The 20,537-nt window shown below is 37.9% G+C and overlaps 5 protein-coding genes, 1 non-coding gene and 1 pseudogene across 6 annotated transcripts; 4 read left to right on the forward strand and 3 right to left on the reverse strand.

The window, feature by feature from the left end:
* Positions 1-2,462: 2,462 nt before the first annotated feature.
* LOC106336774 (protein SSUH2 homolog) lies at positions 2,463-4,968 on the forward strand. Its single transcript, XM_013775707.1, has 7 exons — positions 2,463-2,683; positions 2,767-2,955; positions 3,023-3,074; positions 3,185-3,516; positions 3,584-3,725; positions 3,808-3,933; positions 4,445-4,968. Exons 1-7 carry the CDS (start codon positions 2,662-2,664, stop codon positions 4,827-4,829), a joined length of 1,248 nt encoding a protein of 415 aa, XP_013631161.1. The 5' UTR covers positions 2,463-2,661; the 3' UTR covers positions 4,830-4,968.
* Positions 4,969-5,454: 486 nt separating this feature from the next.
* LOC106337952 lies at positions 5,455-7,328 on the reverse strand (annotated as a pseudogene).
* Positions 7,199-7,270, reverse strand: TRNAM-CAU. The gene has a single exon. It is a non-coding gene; the product is annotated as a tRNA-Met (tRNA).
* Positions 7,329-7,415: 87 nt separating the features above from the next.
* Positions 7,416-8,210, forward strand: LOC106337081 (protein transport protein yos1-like). Its single transcript, XM_013776116.1, has 2 exons — positions 7,416-7,495; positions 7,833-8,210. Exon 2 carries the CDS (start codon positions 7,843-7,845, stop codon positions 8,077-8,079), a length of 237 nt encoding a protein of 78 aa, XP_013631570.1. The 5' UTR covers positions 7,416-7,495; positions 7,833-7,842; the 3' UTR covers positions 8,080-8,210.
* LOC106337080 (heme-binding-like protein At3g10130, chloroplastic) lies at positions 8,131-8,975 on the reverse strand. The gene has a single exon (XM_013776115.1). The coding sequence runs from the start codon at positions 8,854-8,856 to the stop codon at positions 8,248-8,250; it is 609 nt and encodes a 202-aa protein (XP_013631569.1). The 5' UTR covers positions 8,857-8,975; the 3' UTR covers positions 8,131-8,247.
* A 680-nt stretch (positions 8,976-9,655) lies between these two features.
* On the forward strand, positions 9,656-11,257 carry LOC106337953. Its single transcript, XM_013777043.1, has 3 exons — positions 9,656-9,669; positions 9,780-11,019; positions 11,093-11,257. Exons 1-3 carry the CDS (start codon positions 9,656-9,658, stop codon positions 11,255-11,257), a joined length of 1,419 nt encoding a protein of 472 aa, XP_013632497.1.
* Positions 11,258-16,160: 4,903 nt separating this feature from the next.
* LOC106341288 lies at positions 16,161-17,800 on the forward strand. The gene is made up of 4 exons (XM_013780089.1): positions 16,161-16,334; positions 16,425-16,677; positions 16,925-17,083; positions 17,198-17,800. The coding sequence occupies exons 1-4, from the start codon at positions 16,161-16,163 to the stop codon at positions 17,758-17,760; spliced, it is 1,149 nt and encodes a 382-aa protein (XP_013635543.1). The 3' UTR covers positions 17,761-17,800.
* Positions 17,801-20,537: the final 2,737 nt, after the last annotated feature.

Consider the following 20,537-nt stretch of genomic DNA (forward strand, 5'->3'; position numbering starts at 1 on the left):
CGAGAAGTGATTGTGAGAGAGAATACGCCATGAAAGATTGAAACTTTGCAAAAGCGTGAGTGGGAGAGAGAGAAGGTGAATAAAAATTTCAAATGTGGAAGCGAGTGGATGTCGGTAGTGAAACTACACACTCTGTCAAACCTTATTTGTTTCTATTTTATACTAATCATGTATATGGTTTCATATTATTTTCTAGGCATGGACGTTCGGTGGTCCGTTCGGTTTCGGTCCGGATGATTCGGATTTTCAGTGTTATGCTCATAAGTACCATTCGGTTTTTACTAATTATAGGATCGGGTTCGGTTCGGTTCCTTCCGGGTTCGGTTCGGATCGGATTTAGCCAATGTTTAAAATCGTACAAAAATATATTTTTAAAAACCTCGAAAATTGACCAAAAAAAATTCAAAATATATAAATTATTTACAAATCTAATTAAAAATTAGTTAAACTATCTAAATTAACTAAAAAGTATTTAAAATAACAAATAAAACAAATTACAAAAATATTTTGAATGCTCTAAAATATCTAAATCACCTTAATATATATAAAAACATCAACATATTTAACTAATTTCAGATATCTTCAGATCCTAATTCGGATTTCGGTTCGGTTCGGGTTAAACAAAGTCCAAAGTCGTAAGTTCATAAATCTCATTCGGATATTTTTGTAAAACAGTTCAGATTCGGTTTTGGTTTTTCCGGTTCGGGTTAAGGTCGGTATTTTGGGTTGAGTTAAAAACACTCAGGCCTACTATTTTCAATAGATCGTGTTTATGACTGACTAATTATCTATGGTTTGATGATGATATTATTTGTTTTACGCGTTTAGCGCATACATCCTCGAAATGAGGTTCTTGACAATAGATTAATTTTATTTTGATTTTTTATGGTTTTTGCTTTAGTTTTTGGTTTTTGTTTATGTAGAAACCATTTTTATCCAATCAAGTTTTTGGTTTTTGTTTTTGGTTTTTGTAAAAACCATTTGAGTTGCCAATCAAGATTTTCAATAAATAGATTCCCTAAAATTTAGGGAAACTAGTTTTTGAAAAGTTTAACCAATTTATGAAGAAAAACTAAAAACCAACTTTTGTGAGCTTTTATGAAGAAAAACGAATTTTGATTTTTTTTTGTAGAAACTACTACATTATAATTAATTAATCATAAAAATTAAAATTATCATAAAATATTTTGTACATTAGATATCATTTAAACAATAATGTGAAATATTTTAATTTGTGTTTCATATCTGTAATTAAATTTATAATTTTATAAATAATATTATTTAATTTTAAAACTTAGTTATTAGTTTCTATAAATAAAACAATTGAATTATTTTAATAATTATTAGTCACATTAAAAATAACAAAAAATTATAAAAACACAATATGTTTTATTAATAAAATATATTGTATAATCCTGAATTATAAAAATTGCCATTCAACTTTAAGAAAATATAAATAATTTATATAAGAAAATTTATAATTTTTCAAAATTTTATGTATTTTTATTTTTGTATCATTTATAATATTTATATAAGAAAAACTATTTCTATTCAAGTTTTAAAATAAAAATAATTTATATAAGAAAAAATTGTAAGTAGTTTCAAAATTTAATATTTTTATTTTTGTGTAATTTTATATATATTTGATGATTTATATTTTACTATAATATATTTTTTATAAAAATCTAATAATTAAAATATGTTATTGTATTTTATTTTAAAATAATAATCACAGTATTTTGATAATTTTTAATTGTAAAATCTAAATATTTACTGCTATTTTATTATATTATTTTAAAATAACGTATTAGTTAATTTTTGAAATTTTTTAAAAAATACAACAAATCCAAAAACCAAAAACCAAAAACCAAAAACCAAAATCTAAAAACCAAAAACTAAAATCTAAAATCTAAAAGCTAAAACTAAAAACTAATGAAACAATCATCACCTTAATCTTATCTGAAAATCAAGCCACTTAAAATCTGGCACAACATGGTTAGCGAGATTTCCTCGGAGAACCCGTTTCTTGTTTCTGTCCACTTTTTCAATCATTTTAAAAATTTTATTCTCGTAAATCTATTAAAATCTCCACCAATGGCCATGCTCTAAAATGCATCCAAAATACATAACTATCACATTAAATTTTGTATTATGGGAAAGGAGATGAATATAGTTACTGCAGAGGTTACAAATACTATTGGTTTTTATAAATTGTTTGAATTAAATAATAACATGTTTTAGTTGTTGTTGATATGCACCCATACATCCATGTGAATGTGCTAAACCCTTTGCTTGTCTTGGTAAACTCTTAAAGACAGTGTCATTGACCATACACATAAGTGGCAAGTGCAATAGTTATTCTCTGGTCTTACACGCGCTTGCAAAATCAGAGGTGGGTGAAATCCTCAACCGTTTCACACGGAAACAAACTTAATGACCCGATCTTATCCGGATCCGACAAGAAAATCTCTTCTGTCTCTGTTTCGTGTAAATGAAAATTGTGATCACGAGAAAGCAAGCAACAAAACATAATAGGATCGGAATTGACTGACTTTGGCGTTTCCTTACTCTGTAAGAAAGAAAAATCTCTTCTTTCTTCTCTATATCGGTTTCTGATAGCACAAAGACAGAGTCAAAGAGAGAGAGAGAGATTCGTGATCCATGGAGAAGCCTCTGCTTTCAGGTATTCGATTCAATAAAGAACTTAACTTTCTCCTCCTCAGTTTTTGAATCCTCTCATCACTCATGTCTCTTTTGTTGAATCAGATAAAACGAAGGAGTCCGAGAGATGGGATTCATACCAGTACCTTCAGAGAAACAGCTCCTCTGCTCGTAATAACTTTTCCTTCGCCGGAGCTGGTGTCACCGTCGAGGAAGTCCGTTCAGCTTCCGCTGTTTCCGATCCTTCGCCTCTCTACCCTCCCGTTTTAACAACCCCCGTCTCGTTGCCCACTCGTAAGTCTCTGACTTTGATCCTTAAAAGTGTGAAAGTTTCATCCTTTTTGTTGGCTCTGTTTCACAGCGGAAGCTATTGGCTATCCGAGTGCCTCTGGAGCAGGTCTTGAACTTCAAAGGTAAAAAAAGGTTCCTACTTTTAATCTCATTGCTCTTGTTAGGATTCAAAGATTAAAGCTTTTACACATGTTCGGATCATATGTTGATGTTATTTACTTTTTTTCTTCAGGCAGGTGCTTGATGAGATTGAGATAAGAGAGCTGCTCATTGATCACATCGGCCACCGTTGCTGTTGGGGAAGCCGTCCTGCTCGCACGTGGAAGATCCGTGCGGTCGAAGACTGCAATGTCTATGTGGGAACTCTCGACACTTTTATCGAAGAGAGGGAAGCTTTGACACAGACGGTGCCTTTCACCGGTGGGAGTTTCAATGGGAAGAAACATGGATCTGCTCCTGAGTTATGGCAATTAGACCTGAGGTCGCAGTTTCCTACTCTCTTTGTCCCTTACAAAGAGACTCGAGTCCCGGTTCCTCATTCTGAGACTGTTGACAAGTGCACAGGTAAGACTCTTTCTTATGTCCTTAGTTATGGTTAGGATGATGCTGAAGAGGCCATTTTGATTAATAGGTTGCACAGGAAGAGGAGAAGTAGTGTGTCCAACGTGCAATGCTGATGGAGAGCCTGGGTTTTACAAGGAGAATCAGGTGATGAAGTGTTCTAAGTGTTATGGAAGAGGTTTGATTGCTCATAAAGATGGATCGGACTCGATGTAAAGTCTCATTTCAAGAACGTAAACTTTCAGTCTGATGGTTGCGTTTGCAAACTGTAAACCTTCTTTTTTTCTCTCACAGATGTGGAGAATGTAATGGTGAAGGAAAGCTTCCTTGTCCTAATTGCCAATCTCGCGGGTTAATCAAATGCGAGACTTGTAATGGTTCTGGCTCTCTTCTGACAAGCAGTATCGCAGTTGTAAGATGGTAAGCTCTTTTATGAGTAAATGAAATTGGCTTTAAGTGGCAAACTAAAAAATAAGAATAGGCGTTTCGGGTATCGGTTTGGGTTTTGGTTGGGTAGTTCGGGTCTAATACCCGGAAAAAATTGGTTTCCGTTTGTTCGGTTCGGTTATTTCGGGTAATTTGGTAAAATATCGGGTACTTCGGATAAAATATTGAGTAATTAGGATGATTCGGATAGAATAATTTGGATTATTTTAGATATTTAGGATTAAAGTATCCCAATACTTTTGGATATTTTGGATATTTTTTGATAATTTTGGTTTATTCAAATACTTTTGGATACTTATAATAGCTTTTTAATATAAATTTAGTTATGTTAAAAATATCTTTGGGTATGTTTTCAGTTATTTTAGATATAGAAATATAGGAACGGTTCGGTTATTCCATGGTTTTAGTATTTCTTTTCCAGTTCCGGTTTTTTTTTTGCCCAAGCCTACTAAAAGACTTGATTTTTATTTTTGCGTTTTGACAGGAAGACACTGTCAAAGCGAAAGGTGAGTGCAACGAGAGGAGCTGGTTCTGTACCAGAAGAGGTGTTTCACAGAGCAGAAGGTGTTCAGCTTTGCAACACACAAGCATACCAGTGCACACCAGCTTACTTTGCAGACTCGTACTTCCTAAACAAGTTCTCCTCAGAAGTCATCTCGTTGAGAGCTGAAGTTCCACCAACTGCTAATGTAGTCTGCGAGAGACACGCCATATCCGTTGTGCCTGTGACACGCGTCACGATGGAAGATCGTAGGAAAGCCTTCAACTTTTACATTATCGGTTTTGGTAAAGAGATTTACATGAAAGATTATTACCCTGCGAGGTTCTGCTGGGGTTTGTGTCCTTGTCTTGAGTGGTTAAAGGTTTGAAAACACACAGAGTTGGTCTTTTGAACTTCTCTACTTTGAATGTAAGAAACACGGAATAAGGAAAGAGATTGCATGTAAACAAAACATAGCATGCAATGCAATGTGTGGTTATACATATATGATGGTTTGAAAATGTGTACATGATAGTCTTAACCAATCCTAAGAAGTGAAAAAGTGAAGAACAAGAGGACATCAACGGGAATTGTCCGTATTAATTCTCCTCTCACTGGAACCTTTTTGTAACAAGAGTAGGCCTCCGGTTTGGTTCTCGGTTCAATTCAGCAATTAAAGAAAAATAATTTTCGGTTCAGTAAACTGTTAGTCCACATTTTCTTTTAAAATATTTTTCTTTACCAAACTAATATAAAAAATTCAAATCAAACTAACTAAACTTAACCTAATTAAAAAAAAATATTTAACTAGTGGCGGGTCTCCGAGATCCTTTCGACGACCTTTTAAACCGGAATTTAATCGAATTCAAAAAAGTTTGGTTAAATTTAGTATAAATTTTGAAACTAAACTAACCGGAAATCAAACCAATTTTTTCAGTTCAGTTGACAGGCAAACCAAACTAAATGAATTCCAACCTAACCAACTCGAAAAGACCAAACTAACAGAATCCAAATGCCGACAAGAGAGATTACTTTCTACAAACTTATAGTTCTAAATTGTGTTCTGGTATCAAAAAAATTATAACATAAATATAGTATACGAAATACAGAATCTTGTAACATCTTGTTATGCGATAGAGAGAAGTAAATAAAACAAGGTGGAGTCTCTTCAGTTGGCTTTGTTGGCATGCATAAGGCTTCTTCTTGGTAATGTCTTTCTTAACTTTCAACTTATCTGATCTTCCTGACTTCTTCTTCTCCTTCTTGTCGTTGTACATGTTTATCGCCTAACTCACATATACAAATAATATCAGAGGCAAGAGACCAAAACCAGAGAGAGAGAGATGAGAAGTTTTTTCGATTTTACCATTCCAACGTTGAGGATCTCATGTGAATGCTTTGACAATAACTTGCCAAGTACTTTATTAGTCTGTTCTTTTTCCTCGTCGACCATTCCGTATCTTGGTACAACCGGTAAATACTGCGAAAAATTCCCACAAATTAGAAAATACAAATTAACTAAAACGGAAGGTGAAGATGACTGATGACTGATGACTAACCTTGTGGTGTTTGCCTTGCTTCTTAGGAGGTTTTTCTCCAGGCAGCTTTTTATCGAATTTACCACCACTAGCGGTTGAAGTAGCAGCTAAACCAGCTACATCACCAAGTGCCTCCTTTCCAATTTTCTGTGGCCGAGTTTTGGTGCCTGATATGGGCAATGCGGTTACAGCAAGTTGGACATGGCTGCATGTAAAACCCATTTGGATCTTCAGTTATCAAAACCATAAAACATGGTGGTATGATAATGCTAATCTAAGAAGTTGTTAATATTACCTCGGTAAAGCACCAGCTTTTGCAGCTGTCTTCAGATTCTGTAATCTGTTCTTTTCTTTTCTTGCTTTCCAACTCTCTTCTTTTTATCATCTAGTCTCTTGGCAAAAGGGTCTTCTCCTGGTTCTGCAGTTAAGCGAACTTGGTTTCATCAAGAAACTAACAACATAATCTAAAGCAAAAGATAGGAAAGTGTTTTTTTTAGCGCAAGACCTATCATCTGATGCCTTGGCCTCGATAATGGGGATATCGTTATCATCGTTAACACGGTCGTAACCATGGCGACGCTTAAACTGATCAGTTGTTTCGTCGTATACAATCTTGTCCTTCTTGCGTTTCTGTATACCTAAGAAACAGAACCAAAAACAAATTTATCATCAAACTGTAGAACAAAGAGGTTGTTAACCCATTAAATCTGAATAGAATAAAACTTGAAATCCACAAAAATAAACTCTCTAAATCAGCTTTACCTTTCTTGAGAGCAAACTCTTCCCACTTTGTAGGAGGCTTAGGCCTTGGAAGCTAGGAGAGAAAAAAAAAGGGAGAACGTTAGGATATGATTATAGTAGTACATTCAAAAGATGAAGTGACAAGCAAAACGCAAACAGGCAAGATTCCAAATCTGCTGTTCTGTTCTATCTTCTGGAAAGGCTCATAACATACATGTCCTGATTCATCGCACACACTGTCTCATGAGAGTGGAGATAGTGAAGAGTAAAAAAAAAAAAGGGAGGTTACATGTTTATCTCTAGGAAGTTTGGTGGAAGGAGGAGGCAATTGGACAAGGGGACCATCACTAGTCTCAGTAGAAGATAAGTTGAAAAGAGTATCAGCTATTGCCTCAGAAGAAGAAGAAGAAACAACCTTTTTTTAGTTGTTTGTTAGGGTTTCGGGATATTTGAAAAATAATAAAAAAATATTAATAATTATCATAGCCAGGTTTCGATCCTGGGACCTGTGGATTATGGACCCACCACGCTTCCGCTGCGCCACTCTGATTTGTTGGTTATTAATTGATCATACAAATATTAAAATAGAATACGCTGAACAGAGTCATAAATCGGGTCCTGACCCGAACATCTTCTAGTCGGGTCAACCCTCGAAAAAACCGGTTATGGTTTACTCAAATCATATTTGCAGGTTTGGTGATCTTCAACAAGATCTATAACCCATCATCAATCTCGATTCAATTCGATTCTCGACGCCGTGGATTTCGACACACATGTAAGTATCTCTCTCTCTCTTAGTTCTCATGGTGGAAACGTCTATCTTAGCTTTGAAATCTGTAGTCTTGGGATCTGAGGTTAGGGGGAGATCAATGAATCGATGAGTTAGCCTTAAATTTAACTAGAAATCCTTTAAATAAGAGATTAGTATAGTTAAGATTGAATGTGAGTCAATTAATCTATGAATAAATTTGGAGCTTGATTGAAAAAAATGTAATCTGTATGATCTAATAAAATGCTTAGGTGATTATGTTGCTTGTTGAAGAGATTATCTCTCTCTCTCTTTACCCCATGATTCTTGATCTTTCTCAACCATTTGGTGTTGCGTATTACAGATAAATCATCATGGGGTTCTGGACGCTAATGGAAGGGTTACTGCTATTCGCCAACGCACTAGCTATCCTCAACGAAGACCGTTTCTTAGCTCCCAGAGGATGGACACTCACAGAGCTTCACCAAACCGGCAAAAGAAACTCCCTCAAAGGCCAAATCGTCGGTCTCATCCACGCCTGCCACTACATGAGGCTTCCTCTCATGCTCTTCAACTTAATCGTCATCGTTTTTAAGCTCTTCTCCGGTTAAAAACAAAATAAAATTAGATTCTAATAATTCAACCCAAACACACTTCTCTTCTTTTTTTTTTTTTGTTCACCCTTGTCGGAACAAGAACTTTGTTCGTTGATTCATTAAAATTCAAAACCTGGCATTGTATACATTATTGTTCTGAAAAGACGTTGGATAGAGTGTTCTTCATTCAACAGGAATCATGACTTCGTTGGTCTTGAAAGGAGGCAACGTCCACGGAGGATTATACCTAGCAAGGACGTAATCTCCGGTGATCTTAAACCCATCTCTCTCGAGATCACTCCTCAGCTTCTCCACCTTCTCCCCCACCACACTCTCCGCCGCGGTTCCACTGAACGTGACAACGCCGTACTTCCTCCCTCCCTCCTCCCTAATCACCACCCTCTCGTCAGTCGGACGCGGCGCGTCCTCAGCCTTCTTGTACACTTCAGGCAACAGAAACTGCATCGTCACCGTCTTCTTCTCTCCTCCTCCTCCTCCTTCTTCCTTGGTCACAACCGGAGCTGTCATGGCGATCTTCTCCCCTTCCTTGGTGATCACCGGAGCTGTCATGGCGATCTTCTCCGGCTTCTGGTTCTCCGGTTTGCCGAACACGCCTATGTACTTGGCCAAGACCGAGAAGCCGCCGTCTTTGTTGTCTTTGAATTCGGAAGGATCGTAAGTGATCTCGGCCGCAACGGCGGGTGGATACTCACGGATCTCGTAACCGTCGCCGGATTTGACCACGGTGTATTTGGGTGTCTCCACGGAGATTTTACCAAATACCATTCCCATTATGTAAGCTTTACCAAAAAAAAAAAGTATTCCCACAGGTTTTGTTATTTATCAGTTTGGTTATTGCGGTTGTTAAAAGCAAGCATTTGATAAGGTTGTGTATATAACGAAGATATGGATAAACTCAAATGGAATGTTTGGAAACATCGAGAAGTTTGTAACGACGAGTCATTGTTACTATTTGCATGGTAGCCAAGATTTAGACAGAAGCAGTTTTGACACGTCTCTGTTTTGTGTGGTGGTTCAGAGAGTTACTTCCTTCGGTGGTAAGGCCCATGCTCGGTTGTTTCAGAACGGCACGTATGTTTTTTGCATATGTGAAAGCCAAAAAACGGCACGCAGTTAGAGTAGCAAAGGTTTAGTCCTGTCCGTACTATCGATTAAGATATTTTCGTTACCAAACAGAGGGAAAATGGGCTTTTAATTCTCAATCTATTTGCAATAGGCAATTTAAATACCAAACTATTGGTTGCGCGATTTAATGCCTCAACTAGTTGTTGATTTGGTAAACTAAAGACTACAGAAGTCAGACGTCATGTTTTAAACGGAACCCGTTAGTACTGTGAAACATTGTTTTCGACTTTTCTTAAAAACTCAGAAATCCCCAATCTGAAACCCTAGATTGAGTGCAAAGAGATTTCCGGTGTGATGGTGAGGACGTTCACCGGAAGACGAGGAGGAGCACGGAATAAGCTTCAAACCCGAAGAGGATCATCAAATCCCATAGTTCCTGAAGTTCCCAATGTTTCTGATGCTCCCAACATTCTTGCAGGTCCAAACGTTTCTGAAGTTCCCATAGATGCTGAGAGAAAGGTAAAATAAGTTCTTTTCATGTTACTATCCCTGTTACTAATTTTTATTTTTGATTCTTGTTATTGATTCTCGTTCTTAATGATTCTCTTTACATGTGGACTTTGTATTAGGACACAAGATGTTGATGTGTCTGGATTTGATGGAGAAACAATGGTACATGAAGAAGAAACAACAGTACATGAGAATGAAGAAGAAACTATGGAACATCAAAACGAACAAGAAGCTATTGAGTCGCGTGAGAATTCATCCGTTGAGGGAGATGATTGTGAGGTCATTGTTGAAGATATGGCTGGATACAAGGAGTCTGAACCGGTGCTGCAGTCGGATGATAATGAGTTTATCGATGTACCAATCCGTGAAGAGGATCACTTTAGAGAGGCTGGCTGTGAAGATGGAAATGAATACCACGAGGGTGATGACGATAGTGGGGATGATGTCTGGAACGACGATCACATACCGGATCCATTATCAGATGATGATCGTCAAGATGTAGAAGAAAAAAGAAGGCAATTCAACTATGGTGATGATGAGATTTTAGCGTTAGGAAAGACGTTCAATAATGCCGAGGAATTCAAGTATGTTGTTCTCAAGTATTCACTGAAGACGCAGTATGACATAAAGTTTTATAAATCATCAGCTGATAGGCTTGGAGCACGGTGCACACAACATGAAAAAGAAAAATGTGGTTGGAGAGTATACTGCTCTTTCGAGAGAGGTAGGAACAAGCTGATGGTGAAAGTCTTCATGAATACCCATATTTGCGTTAGATCCGGCTACACTAGATTGTTGAAGTGTGGAACAATAGCACAACTTTTTGAAGAGAGACTGCGAATTAATCCAAAAATCAGGTCGCGTTTCATGGTTGATGAGATAAAGAGAGAGTATAACATGATTGTAACCGAGGAACAATGCAGAAGAGCGAAGGCAACACTTGCAGCCAGAAGAAAAGCTGGTCATGAAGCCCATTTTGGTAGACTTTGGGATTATCAGGAAGAGGTACTTTCATCAAATGTCGGATCAACAATGGAGATTGAGACAATTCCGGGACCAGTTCCTGGAAGCAAGCAAAGATTTCACAGGTTGTATATGTGTTTTGAAGCTTTAAAATCTTCTTGGAAGAAGTCATGCCGGCCCATTATAGGATTGGATGCTGCTTTTATGAAATGGGATATAAAAGGCCAAATGCTTGCTGCTGTCGGTAGGGATGGGGATAATCGAATTTTTCCTATAGCTTGGGCTGTCGTTGAAGTTGAAGATAATCCTAATTGGCTATGGTTTGTGCAACTACTGAAGAAAGATTTGGGACTTGAAGATGGAGAGGCCGTTACAATAATTTCAGACAAGCACATGGTATATAGTTAAGCTTCATTTGTTCATTTACTTTTGTTTTCTTTGTACTTAAGCTCAGTGTTCATTTGTACAGGGTATACTACATGCAGTTCATGAAGAGCTTCCTAAAGCCGAGCACAGAATGTGTGCCAGACATGTTCTAGAGAATTGGAAGAAGACAAACAAAGACATTCTTCTTGAACGTTTGTTTTGGAAAATAGCCCGGAGCTACACACCAGCAGCGTTTACAGACAACTGAGAGGCGCTTAAGAAGTACAATGAAGGGGCTTATGACTCTTTGCAGTCTACTGCACCGATGACATGGTCTCGTGCATTCTTCAAGCTTGGATCGTGTTGTAATGACAACCTCAACAATTTGTCTGAGTCATTTAACAGAAGTGTTAGAGAATCTAGGAGGAAGCCTCTTCTAGATATGTTGACAGAGGTGAGGAGGAAGACCATGGTGAGGAATGCAAAGAGAACGGTTTTGACCAACAGATGGAATAAGCGGTTCACGCCAAGAGCAGACAAGGAGATTGAGCTTAACCGTCAAAAAGCTAAAGATTGCATTAGATATATGACCACTGGACAGATGCATGAGATAGAGTATCACGATGATGCATACACCGTCAATATGGCTGAGAAAACATGTGGTTGTGGCTACTGGCAGTTGAATGGTCTGCCTTGTATGCATGCTATGTGTGTCATTACGACAACAAGATTAAATCTTAATGATTACGTCTCTGATTTCTACTTGACCTCAACATGGCGCCAACTATATGCAGAAGGTATGAAGCCAGTTCAAGGGATGAAATCGTGGCCAAGGTTAGGTCGCCAGCCAATTCTTCCACCACCTTCACGATTCAACCGTGGAAGACCTAATGACTATGCTAGGAAGAAAGGTCCTCATGAGTCTTCTAATCCACACAAGCTTACCCGTCATGGTCGAGTAGGAACTTGCTCAAACTGTAGGAAGGAAGGCCATAACAAGACTAGGTGTCCTACATTACCAAGTGCAGTAGTGGTCTCTTCATGTTTATGTTATCTTATTGTTTTGTAAGGATCTCGGCTTGAATTGTTTTTCTCGGGTTTGTAAGGTTTTGGCTTTCGGTGATATAGGATGTTAGCTCTCGGATATATGAGGGTCTCTTTTTGTAAACTCAAAAACCCAATCTCAAATCAAGTTTATGAACAACTTTATTTATTATAAACTCCCCTAGTAAGCACCAATAGGTTTATCATCAACTAACAATCTCATAAGCTTCTTTAAACATAAATTGTCATACATTCAAACACATAAGTTGTTTTACATTCAGACACATAATTTATCTTAGATTTTCATACATATTTTCTTACACTCTCATACATTATCTCTTACATTGTCTTCTTACCAAACACAAGTGAGCTTTCACCTTGATCAAACATCTTGTCGCAGAAGACAACCACGGCCACAATACACAAACCACTAAAAAGTATAATGGTCATTCTTTTGATTTTTTTCATCTCCGTTTTACATCCTTGGACTTCTTCTTTCAAGTTCTCAATCTGAAGCTTGAGGTCATTTATTAAAAACATCCCTTCATCCTTCAGCTCATTCACTTCTTCATATGTTCCATCCTCAACCCACTTGAACAAGTGGCCATCCTGAAACACACATGAAAGATAAAGATGAACACATGAAAGATAAAGATAAAGCGATATCAGTGGCAAACACATGAGAATAAGTAATCTAGTACATCTTACCGCTCGAGAATAAGCACATCGAAAATAAGGACGTCCTGGATTAGCTATGGACTTTGATGTAAAGATCTTAACCGGACTTCCATCTTTTACCAGTCACTCGATTCTTCAAAACAATGAAAAGAACATATGACTTACATATTTTGATCCAGAAGCTATTTGAACTGTTTCCCGACAAAGCTTCTTGTTCTTCTCGAAGTTCTTCATGAGGTCGCCGGATTCGCTCTCTTATCCCGCCGGAAAACACCTCTCGCTCGCCGGAATTGCCCCTGTCGAAAGTAGGGTTCCAAATTTGGGATTTTGAGTTATATCGTAACTGAGGGGAATTAAAACTAACGACAAAGTTTTATGATTTAACTGCTGACTTTCGTAGTCTTTAATTTGCCAAGTCAACTACTAGTTGGGGCATTAAATCGCGCAACCAATAATTCGGTATTTAAATTGCCTATTGCAAATAGATTGGGAATTAAAAGCCCATTTTCCCACCAAACAGAAGAGTAGGGTTTTGTCTTGTTTTTTTTTTGTAGGCGCCATGTATAAATATATCTCCAAGCCTTGGCTGACTGATTCCTTCGTCTGATGTTTGATGGGTTACGATTAGTTTAGATAGATTTTTTTCTAGAGGCTTATTTTGTTCTTTCTAGTTCGAGGGTGGTGGAGCAATCGGTGATGAATTCCATGAAAAATTGTTATCCTTGCACTTTGATTGCTAGTGAAGATAAAAATGGGGTTTTCGATTCTGAGATGCTTCTCTTCGTTTGCGTGTTCTTTTTGGTTTTGCATTCACTGATTGGATCGATGATTGATTGGTTTACTAAACTGCGTTATCTATCTGCAAATCTCGTTCAAGGAGTTTGAAGAAACAATAAAAACTGAGATCCATCTTTTGCTTTTTTTTTTTATATACATGTAATGGTGATAGCTTTCGGTTGATGTTAGAATCAGATCCATGATGTTAATTGAAAAACTGCGTTATCTATCTTAAAATCTCCGAAATAGGAGTTGCAGATACTAACAGAAAACGCTGAGATCTGATATTCAGTTGATCTGTTCACGATACTGGCCTTGTTGTTTTGGTTTTGGGATTATTTGTGACCTTTTTTTTTGAGCTTGCAAAAATACATTAAGATAGCTAAACTATGGGTTAACTATAGATGTCCAATGTCAGAAATTTACACAAATGGTAAGGCGAACCAATGAATATTGTTTTAGAAACCACACTTTCATAAACATTGTGTATACAGATGAAAAAATATCAGTCAATATGATGGTGAATAATATTTAGCAGAAACGAGCTGGGCTGCAGCAAATGGACTATTACCCTTATACATTCACATAGTTAAACCGTTAACATATCAGAATTATACGTTTATTAGGGGGAAAATGGGTTTTTAATTCCTCAGGTATTTGTAATTAACACTTTTAATACCCAACTATTTATTGCACATATTTAATCTTTAAGTACATGTTGACTAGGCAAAATTAAACTTTAAAAAGTCAACTGTTAACTTTTTTCACAGAAAAGTTAGTTCTATTAGGAAAAAAATCAGTGTTTGTCTTTTGAAACCTAAAAAATCCCTAAAACTGATTCCTCATACGAATCCGGAGGAGAAGGGGCGAACTCCCGCAATTAAGAATGAAAAACATGATTATTTTTGTTCAGTTACACAACAAATCTCCTTAGAATTTTGCTCATTGTTGCCATTGAAGTGTTCAAGTAGATGTCAACAAGAGAAACAAAGAAAAAGCTACGATCTAAAAGACGTTCACGTAGAGAAGCTTCCTACACATACTTCTCCTTGGATCTAAAAGAGCATGCTGTTAGTAACTAAGTCTAAAGATTATGACCTTAAAGGTAACTTGAGAGGAACTCATAATCAATCATCTATTATTGCAGAGCTGCCACATTTGTCAAATGAAGTTGCAGCCTAGGAGGTGTAGCTCTGGTTTGATATGGGTAGTTTTTTTGCTATGTTTCATAGTAGTCTTTTTCTATTTATTTTGGTAAAGATCGAGTCTTTATGTTTCAAGATGATATTAATGTGATTGAATTGTACAGAAGATGAAACATATCCACTTCTCCATTTAAGTAATCTCTTTCTTCTTCGTTGCTCCTTTGAAATAAAAACACAAATATCAGTTCTTACCTTAACAAAAGTATCAATTTTATATTGATGCTCATCGATGAACAAAAGATCTTGATTTATAAGTTCAGCTGGGTTTGGCTTGATTAACCGGTTTGCTTAGCATAGTTGCGCGGCAAACTTTACGTGTCAAGCTCGAGGGAGTCTTGTAATGGGTCGCCAAAGCCGAGAAGCTTAGATGGATGAGCTCAACGATGTTAGAATCAGCCACTCCACTTTTGTCGGGACACATTAACCTGAACGTCCTTTGGATTGTTGTTTTTTCTTTCTTTCTTTGCCTTGTTGACACTTACTTGAACGCTCACTTCAATGGCAACAATGAGAAAAATTCAAAGGACATTTGTTGTGTAACTAAACAAAAAATCATGGTCTTCCTTTGTAATCGTCCGAATTGTCTAGTTCTCGCCGGAATTCACCTCTTCTCCTCCGGAATCATATGAGGAATAATTTTAGGAATTTTTTAAGTTTCAGAAGACAAAACTCGAATTTTCTTCTATTAAAACTAACGTCTCCGTGATAAAACTAACCGTAGAATTTTTAGAGTTTAATTTTGCACGGTCAACATTTACTCGAGAATTAAATATGTGCAAGCAGTAGTTGGGTATTAAAAGTATTAATTACAAATACTCGGGGAATTAAAAACCCATTTTCCCGTTTATTAGGCCCTATTCATGACTATTACCTTCATATTTCACATAATTAAACCGTTAACATTTCAAAATTATACATTTATCACTCAAAATAATATGCTTTATAAAATACCAATTCAAAATAAAAATAAAAAATATAAAATACCATTTCGAAATAAAAAAATATAAGCATCATTCAGTGGAAAAAATAAAAATATTAAATACACCAATTCTAGATGTATACAAGCTAATGAAATCACAATCTACCATTGAAAACAAACGTTATTTTATCATATTCGTAGACTGCTTGACATTATTAATCCAACGATAGAAAACCACTAGGATTTATTTGTGTAGACAAACCGGCCCAATTAGTAAGCGCAAACACTTTAAACCGGACGGTTAAGTTCTCTAATTTTGACCCTTAGGAAAAAAAATGGATTTTTACCGCGAGAACCAGACGCAAAAATGCGAAATTAAACCGTATCCAGTGGCGCTCGAAAATGTTCCCGCTCCCCTCCCGCTCCTTCGTTTACTTCTTCTAATAATCTCCTCTCTCTATATATATACATTCCAGACTATCTCCACTCCCGTTTTGTTTTGTTCTCTTTGTTAGATCGCTTCACTTCGAATCTTATATCGGAGAAAAATGGCGAGGTCGAACAGATCCAAGAGCTCAGAGCGTGTAGGGAAGGGTAAAGTGACTCCAGTTCAAGTCGCTTACCTCGTGGATCGATACCTATGCGACAATCGATTCTTAGAAACCCGATCCATCTTCAGATCCGAAGCTTCTTCTCTCATCTCCAAATCTCCACTCCGTGAAGTAAAATAATACTCATCTGAAATTTTTTTATTTTATATTTTTAATCCCTCTTTTAATGGTTTTCTTATTAGATTCTCTCTGTTTCTTTAGGCTCCGTGCAGTTTGATACCACTGGATGATATCTTGAACGAATACATCAGCCTCAAGGAGCTCAAAGTCATTGTCGATCAAGAAAATGCGAGACTTGATCAAGAGAAGACTCGCGTTCAGAATCTATTACATGGGATGCAGGATGTCATGAACGCTTACAACTCCACCGCATCTGCTCTTCCACCTCCGGCGATTACGACGGCAGCTCACGCAACTACTTCTCAACCAAACAACATCAGCGTCTCTCCTTCAGGTACTATACTACTGCTTTTGAGTTATTGCCACACGGTCTGGTTTAGAGACTGAAGCTGCTTGAGCTGATTGTTTTGTTATTATCCGTGATGGTTATGTACAAGTAAGGTTTCTTCTTTATTGTGCCAAAGTCTCACACTTGGTTCATTTGTATCCAAAGAAATGATATAAAATAACCTGATCTTTGCTTGTTGTATCCTGATTTTATTTTTTTTCCTAATGGAAAATGATATATTTCTTATTTTCAGGCGGCACAGGGCATATTAACACGCCTAACCTTATGTCAGCATCATTGCCAGGAAACAAAAGAGTTGGGAATTTCACAGCTCCCTCTAGTCAATCTATTACCAAAAAGCGAAAGAGTCCTGAGGTTTCTCTAGGAGCTGCTTCTTCTGCTTCTAATAAAGGTCGGTCTACTGCAAACTCTTGTTCTTTTCATTTGAATGTTGATACCTTTTTTTTTTAAGTCTCCATCGGTTGTCCTTAAACGTTCGTGTTGTGTCTTCTTTTCTTTATTACAGGTAGGAAAAAGATACCACCGGTGGATAACAATGTAGCTAATGAGTCATCTCATATTACATCAAGTGTGGCAAAGTGTTTGTTTACCAGATCAGACGTGTCACCTCCGACCAATCCATCTTGTCTGAGTACACCACAAAATCAAGCCTCTCCTCAGAGTGATGTGTCTGTTACTCCTACAAACTGCACAATCGTCACTAAGGAGAGAATCACAGTCAGTCCCCACAAGCAAAATCCTTCTTATACCGTGGAAAGGAGCCATATGGTTTCTTCTTTCTCCCCTGTTAAGTCTAACGCAAATATGTCGAGTAAAAGAGATCATGCGAAAGGAAGGCTCAACTTCGATGACATTGATGCCACAACGAACTTATCTCCACCTGCTTCTGGAGATTTTGTTTCGACTTCTTCATCTGGCTCTGAAGCAGAAGTTGATTTGTTTGATATTGATTTTCTGAGCGACAACTTTCCATTCTCGGAAGTGCTTGTCGATTTCGATATTGCTTGTCAAGGAATGCCAGACCCTTGCCTGCCACAACCATCAAACTGTTCCTTTCAGTTAGCCTAAGCAGGCTTCTAGAAAGCTTTAACGGTAATGTAGATCACACAGTTTTGAAAAAATGCAATCCTTCGTTTCTTTATTTGGCTCTTAACTAGTTCTTCATGTTAAGTGAATATGAGTTTTTTTTTTCTTTATTTAAGATGTCCTTTACAACTAAAACTATCTGAATCAAGCCAAGTACTACAGCTTCTCCAAGTTTTTTCATAGCTTTCAATGTAAAGCAGAAGAATCATTTGTGTATTCTGCCCTATATTAAAATATGTTACTGAGTGTATACTTCTGCTATCAAAAGATTCATATATATGCTAGGCCTAACATAGTTTTAGAGCTTAGAGAGAGAAATGAATGAAAACTACTTGTAACTCAAGTTAGACCATAACTGCCAATGAACAACATAATATAATTTCTTATATAAAAATTAAAACATTTTTGTAAATCATTTAAGCTGTCCACCTGAATTGGCTCACCAACTCACCAATCATATGTTTCTGTTGACCAAAAAAAGGACTTAACAACTGAAGATATTGGCAAAGTGGGTGGCATGTAAGTTTTTATTTTGGGCTTTGGGTCCGCTTTAGTTTTTATTTTCGCTTTGGGTCGCGTTCATTTTCGACCCTATACAACTCATCCAGCAAAGACGCATCACACCCTCATCTGTCTCATAAATTGCGACCTTGCCACTGAAGCCTTCTCACGTGAGAGAGACTGTCGCGATTCCCAAGACAGACGCGCCGAGTTACTTCTCACCCGCAAACCACCGCGGTAATTAAACATCTTTCTTCTCCATTCTCTTTCTCTCTCTCCATCGAATTATTCTGCTAAACCTAAAAGTCGAAAAGTCTTGTCTTCTTCCGAGCTCTCGTGACGACTTTAGTAGTCTTCGGTTTCGATTCACTGCAGCAGCTCAGCATCGGCTTTGATTTTCATTGCTATGGTTTCCCAGACGAACTCGTCGCTGTCGAAGATCCACACCCACACCCCGCGAGCAGGCCCGGCAGCGGAAGGCCAACGGATACCCAGGTACTGCGAACGGTTTTATATGTTTCTTCTTTTCAGAACTGGACTCTGGCCTCTCATCAGACTCTGCATGTTACCATTGGAATGCAGAGTTTATTCAGGGTCGATGTTTGTTTTAGATCCCTGTAAACAAGCTTTCACCAAATTTTTTATGTTTAAATGACCAATCATCTCCTTGTGTAGTTTCCGACTCGAACGAAGATAAAAAGGCCTCCTCCATGGACTCCACGACACCGACATCTCCACCGGTCAATGCCGTACATGACGATTCATCTATGCAATTGCCTACGAGACTGTTTGCTCCGGGCTATTTCCCAACTGCTTTGCGTCATTGGTGCTGTTGCGTCTGCTCTGGCAGGTTCGACGGACATGGACATTTTACTCCGTGCTCAGTGATGTTAGGAGTTTTCAAGGCTCCTAAGACAAATGATGTAGTATACTGATTGTCGAACCAGTTCTGAGGGATATCAAAGCACTGAGAATGCAAGTACTCACTTAATCTAAGTGCAACCAATGATTTAGATGGGTTTTAAACTACTACTAATACTAGAAAGCAATAACAAAATGATACTTTCTTGACTAAGGGAAAAGAGAACTCATGGGCATAGGGATTAGACCTTGGGTGATCAAGTATCGAACTAAGGATGGCAAATGATCAATCAAACTATCAACCTTAAGCCTAGACACAATTCTAAGCAAGCTCTATGTCTAGATAAATGCTCATTTGCTAACATATCTCAAACATCAAATGTCTTTGGTTGAATAATATAAAAGCAATCATTACTAACAAGTCTATTAGCTATCTTAGCACATTTAACAACAAATGTCTTTGGCAAAGTACACTAAAAGCCTAGGAGAGTTGTCTCAGGCATTTCATCAAACACCTTTCGGGTAGGAAATGCCTATTGATCAACTTTTGAGTGGCCAACTCAGAAGATGCATTAGGAATACTCTACTAGCAAGGAACAAGAATGATCTACACTAAAACATCCTAGAACTAACCTAATCACCCTTAATCTCCCTAACCCATGAATTCAAAAGGTGATTACTCACTAATCTCCATGATTCCTCTTAAACCCATATTGAATTTCAGATTAATCATGTAGAGAAACACAGGAAATAGATAAGAACACAGAATTCTCAATAATAAACTGATCAATTGATTCAAAGAGATGACTTTCCAAAGGTTTTTGGTGGTTTTTCTAAGAACAAAGATGATCCCCCTCTTGGTGGCTCCTAGAGTATTAAAACATAGGTTTAGAAAATAAAAACGTGCATAATGAAATGACCAAAAGGCCCTTGAGAAATCATAAGTTCGAGCAGAAATAAGACGCGGAGCGACCTCCGCTCGTCGCTCCGAGTAGTCGCTCCACACTTCGGGAGCGACCTCGCTGTGTCGCTGCGAGAGGTCGCTCCGGACTCGTTCTCGCGTTTCCGAGTGATGAAAACGCGAGCGACCTCCGCTCGTCGCTCCGAGTAGTCGCTCCACACTTCGGGAGCGACCTCGCTGTGTCGCTGCGAGAGGTCGCTCCGGACTCGTTCTCGCGTTTCCGAGTGATGAAAACGCGAGCGACCTCCGCTCGTCGCTCCGAGTAGTCGCTCCACACTTCGGGAGCGACCTCGCTGTGTCGCTGCGAGAGGTCGCTCCGGACTCGTTCTCGCGTTTCCGAGTGATGAAAACGCGAGCGACCTCCGCTCGTCGCTCCGAGTAGTCGCTCCACACTTCGGGAGCGACCTCGCTGTGTCGCTGCGAGAGGTCGCTCCGG

Source organism: Brassica oleracea, chromosome C4 (assembly GCF_000695525.1).
Source record: "Brassica oleracea var. oleracea cultivar TO1000 chromosome C4, BOL, whole genome shotgun sequence".
NCBI classification, from domain to species: Eukaryota; Viridiplantae; Streptophyta; class Magnoliopsida; order Brassicales; family Brassicaceae; genus Brassica; species Brassica oleracea.